The sequence below is a fragment of the Balaenoptera acutorostrata genome, chromosome X, assembly GCF_949987535.1.
Source record: "Balaenoptera acutorostrata chromosome X, mBalAcu1.1, whole genome shotgun sequence".
Classification (NCBI taxonomy): domain Eukaryota; kingdom Metazoa; phylum Chordata; class Mammalia; order Artiodactyla; family Balaenopteridae; genus Balaenoptera; species Balaenoptera acutorostrata.
Genome location: NC_080085.1, coordinates 91,241,693 through 91,246,014, shown reverse-complemented (window position 1 = coordinate 91,246,014; position 4,322 = coordinate 91,241,693). Strand labels below are relative to the sequence as shown.

Genomic DNA, 4,322 nt, shown 5'->3' with positions numbered 1-4,322 from the left:
GGAGGCTAGGATGTTCAAGATCAAGGTCCAATATGGTTTGATTTTTGGTGAAGACTCTCTTCCTGGCTTGCTGATGGCTACCTTCTCACTGTGTCTTCATATGGCAATATATATGTACATATGGAGAGAGACAGAGAGAGAGAGAGAGAGAGAGAGAGGGAACGATCTCTGGTATCTCTTCCTCTTCTTATAAGGACACCAATCCTATTAGATTAGGGCCCTACCCTTTTGACCTCATTTAACCTTAACTACTTACTCAAGACCCTGTCTCCAAATACAATCACGTTAGGGGTTAGTGTTTCAACATATGAATTTTGGAGGAACACAATTCAGTCCATAGTAGCTTCTGTAACACTAGTCTTTCCTGTTTTTTGTTCCTCCCTCAGCTTATTGCTCTGGTTCCTTTGTTGGCTTCTCATGCTATAACTGACTCTAAATGTTGGCATCCTTCCATACTCTTTATGGACCCTCTTCTTTTGCTACATTCTCTCCCTAGAAATGTTCTTCAGTTCTCATGGATTCAAATACCATCCAGTGTTGATGATTTTCAAATTTGTATTTCCAGATTTTCATATCCAGCTGTCCACTTGAAATTTCCACTTTGATATCTCGTAGTAATATCAAACAACATGTTGAAAAGTGAAACTATTGCTTTTTTTTCTACCAAACTTGCTTCCCATCCATAATCTTCCCCATTCCAGTTAATAGCATCAGCATCCATCCACAATTTTTCTAGCCAGAAACTTATGAATTCCTTGATTCCTTGCTCTGAAACCTTGATTTGCGTTCCTCTTGTCTTACTCTTCCCTGAAACAGATACACCAGCCAATCATGCCAATTGTAGTGCCAACATATATCTGGAATCCACCTCTGACTTCTACTGACACTATCTTAGTCAAGCCACACATGAGTCACTACAACAGAATCCCAACTGGTCTCTCTGGTTCCATTCTTGCCTAATCTAATTCATTCTCCACTCAGCAAAGTGATTTTTTAAAATGTTAAATAAATCATGTTACTTTATTACATAGATCTATTCAATAACTTTCTATTACACTTTGGATAAAATTCAGAGTCAGGTATCATGACCTGTTAAGGCCCTGCATGATTGGACCTCTTTATATTTTGACACCCTCATCTTCTGCCATTCTCCATATCATGTACTCTTCTTCAGGCACACTGGTCTTTTTCTCACTTTCTTGAACAAGGCAGTCCCTTTCCTGTTTCAAGGTCATTATGTATGCTGTTTTTTCCATTTATAGTGCTTCTTACTGACTTTTCTCAAGGCAAACTCCCTAGATCTCAGCATGAGGGTCTCTTCCTCAGGAGATCTTTTCTCACCTTGTTTTTTTTTTCACTTTTATAAACAGCATTTATTGTACAGAGTACTCTGAAGGAAGAAAAATATGTACAGCCATTTGTTTTCATTAATACATTTCTATTCTGTCCTGCAATACTGAAAAGTTGGAATGTGGCACAAAAATAACCCCTAGGAGTTACAAATTAGAAAACAACACTTTAAAAAAAGATTTTTACTTTTCTGGTAGAAATATAAAAACTGTGGTTTATAGGGAAGAAATTAAACAAAATAAAGTCCAATCAATTGTTGAGGTGGCTTTAACACTTAAAGTTTTGTCCCTTAAACCAACTTGTCAACAGCAGTAAGTGTTTAAAATCTAAATATAAATAAATGGGCAGCTCTGCCCGAATAGCAGCTCAGTTCGAGCAACTTACAGTAACGCTTCCGTGTTCTCTGTGCAGAAATAATACCCCTTCCTGGCATCCTTATGGGGTACACATGCAGGAGAGCTTCACCTCATGCTGCAACATACAACTGAACATCCATCCTCTCATCACATGGGGCCGTCCACAACACCACTAAATGTACCAAAACTGATTTGTTAAAAAAAAAAAAAACAGCAGAAACTAACACACTACTGTAAAGCAATTATACTCCAATAAAGATGTTAAAAAAAATTTTTACAACAAGTGGATGGGGGAGGCAGGAATAGATGACAGCCATTACGTTGTCTTCCTGAAACCCTTTAGAATAGGGTAGATGTTCTCAAAGGCTTCATAAATTTCTGCTCTGACTTTAGCACCTGTTAATATAACTTTTCCAGAAACAAAAATAAGGAGAACAATTCTCGGTTTGATCATTCTGTGGATTAAACCAGGAAATAACTCTGGCTCATAACTACTGAACTGTTGGTGGGTAAGCACAAAGCCTTCTAACCTTATAGGGAACTTCACATCACAGCTCCCCACCATGTTCTGAATCTTGAAGTCCAAGAACTTAGCTGGAACACCCAACTTCTGTACAACCCTGGCATATTTTCTTGCTGCTAGTCTGGACTGTTCTTCACTCTTGGCTCCTGTGCGCACCATCTTCCCAGAACTGAATATCAGTGCAGTGGTCCAGGGCTCTCTTATTCTCATAATTACAGCAGCAAACCACTTGGAATTATATTCAGCATTCCCTGCATGAAGTGCAATGGTCTTTAGGTCAAGTTTACAACCAAAATTCACTGTGGATACAATATTTTGCAGCTGCGGCACAATCCCAGAGCTCTCTGAGGCTGGCGTGGCAGGGGTAATGGGGGTCATGGGGGAGGGATACAGGGGAGTGGTGCCCGGCAAGGGTGCGGTCGTAAGAGTCTGTGAGTGGAAAAGCTGTGGTGTCTGGCCCGAGGCCCCCTGCGTTGCCTGCTGGGACGTCGACTGCTGAACGGCTGCCACTGCTGCCTGCTGCTGCTGCTGCTGTTGCTGCTGCTGTCTTTGCTGCTCTTCCAATATAGACAGACTGTTGGTGTTCTGAATAGGCTGTGGAGTCAGTCCTGTGCCATAAAGCATCATTGGACTAAAGATAGGGATTCCAGGAGTCATGGCACCCTGGGCATAAGGTGGGGGGTTGTTGTTCTGATCCATGAGGTTCATTTTCTTCTTGGCAAATCAAAAACCTTTGGACTGTAAATCGCCTCAGCATTCAGTCTTTTCCTAGAGCATCCCCAGCACACTCTTCTTAGCGACTTCCTTAACTCTCTGGGTTATCTTCATGCACACCAAGAAACAGTGATACTTATCCTCAGAAAAGAGAGTTGTTTGTAGAATCTCCTCATTTTTTGGTCAAATTTGATATTTTTTTTGATATAATCACTGGAGTCACTGCAGAGATAACTCTCACCTTCTTATCAGGAATAATTTCCTCCATCTTTGCCGACTGTAACTCTATCTCAACTCCTTGATTGTTTCTTTTGTTAACATTTACAATTTACAATACTTCTATTCATGTATTTTGCTTTGTTTAATGTCAGTATCCCCCACTAGACTGCAAGCTCCATTTTTGTTTGTCTTGCTCACTGCTGATTTCTCAGGTCCTAGCCTGGAATAAAATGAACTCTCCATAGATAATAGTTGTTGAACCAAAAAATTTAAAATAACAAGCATGAGGGCTTCCTTTCATAGATTTTGGCAGTCTAGCCTAATGGACACAGGAACCTCTGATATCAAATCCAGCCTTCCGAGCAATGAGTAGTCCTTCCCAGACCCACTTCACCTCTAAGGAGATTCAACATGGCTCTGTTTAGCCAAGGTCCTTTAAGGTCTGTGGAAGAAGGTTCTGAGCCTGGGGTCTATGAATAGAATTGGTGGTTTATGAAACCTCTGAAATTGTATATAGTAATTTGTGAATATGTTAATCTGTCTATTTTTCTAGGGAAAAATTCTACAACTTTGATCAGATTCTTAAAGGAGTTCATGACCCAGAAAAGGTTAAGAATCACTCACCGAAGGGTCTTTTCCTGGGATAACTGCCAGCCAGAAGTCCTGAACTGCTCTAATTAAAATGTAATTGGAGAATGGAGCTGAATCCACTATTTCCTTTGAGCTTTTCCTGGAGCTATGATCAGACCTGCTTGAGCCTTCCCTGAATTTGGGGTACATTTTTGACATTATATAATGTGCCTTAAATCTTATCTAGTCATGCTCTGCCCCCTGTGACCCACATTGACCTGGTTGCTGTTTCCTGCCTAATCTTAGATTCTAACCAGACCTGTGCCAGTGTCACAACCATGCTGATATAAACAGCACATCCTTTTGTCTGACTCAGTTCTGTCAGGGATCTTCACTGGTCCCAGACTGATGGATCAGAATTATCATGTCATTGACAAAGACAATAAAGTAGGAGTGGAGGGAAAACTGATTCAAGAACTCAAGATCAGAAAGCAAATCTGATCATATGAGTCACATTGGGGCTTGTCTGATCATATGAGTCACTTTGGGGCCTTGTGAAATGCAGATAAAACAGATTCTATCCACCCTGA

At 40.6% G+C, this 4,322-nt stretch overlaps 1 protein-coding gene across 1 annotated transcript; it reads right to left on the bottom strand.

Moving 5' to 3' along the window:
* Window positions 1–2,021: 2,021 nt before the first annotated feature.
* LOC103004725 (TATA-box-binding protein-like) lies at window positions 2,022–2,928 on the bottom strand. The gene has a single exon (XM_057538551.1). The coding sequence runs from the start codon at window positions 2,926–2,928 to the stop codon at window positions 2,023–2,025; it is 906 nt and encodes a 301-aa protein (XP_057394534.1). The 3' UTR covers window position 2,022.
* Window positions 2,929–4,322: the final 1,394 nt, after the last annotated feature.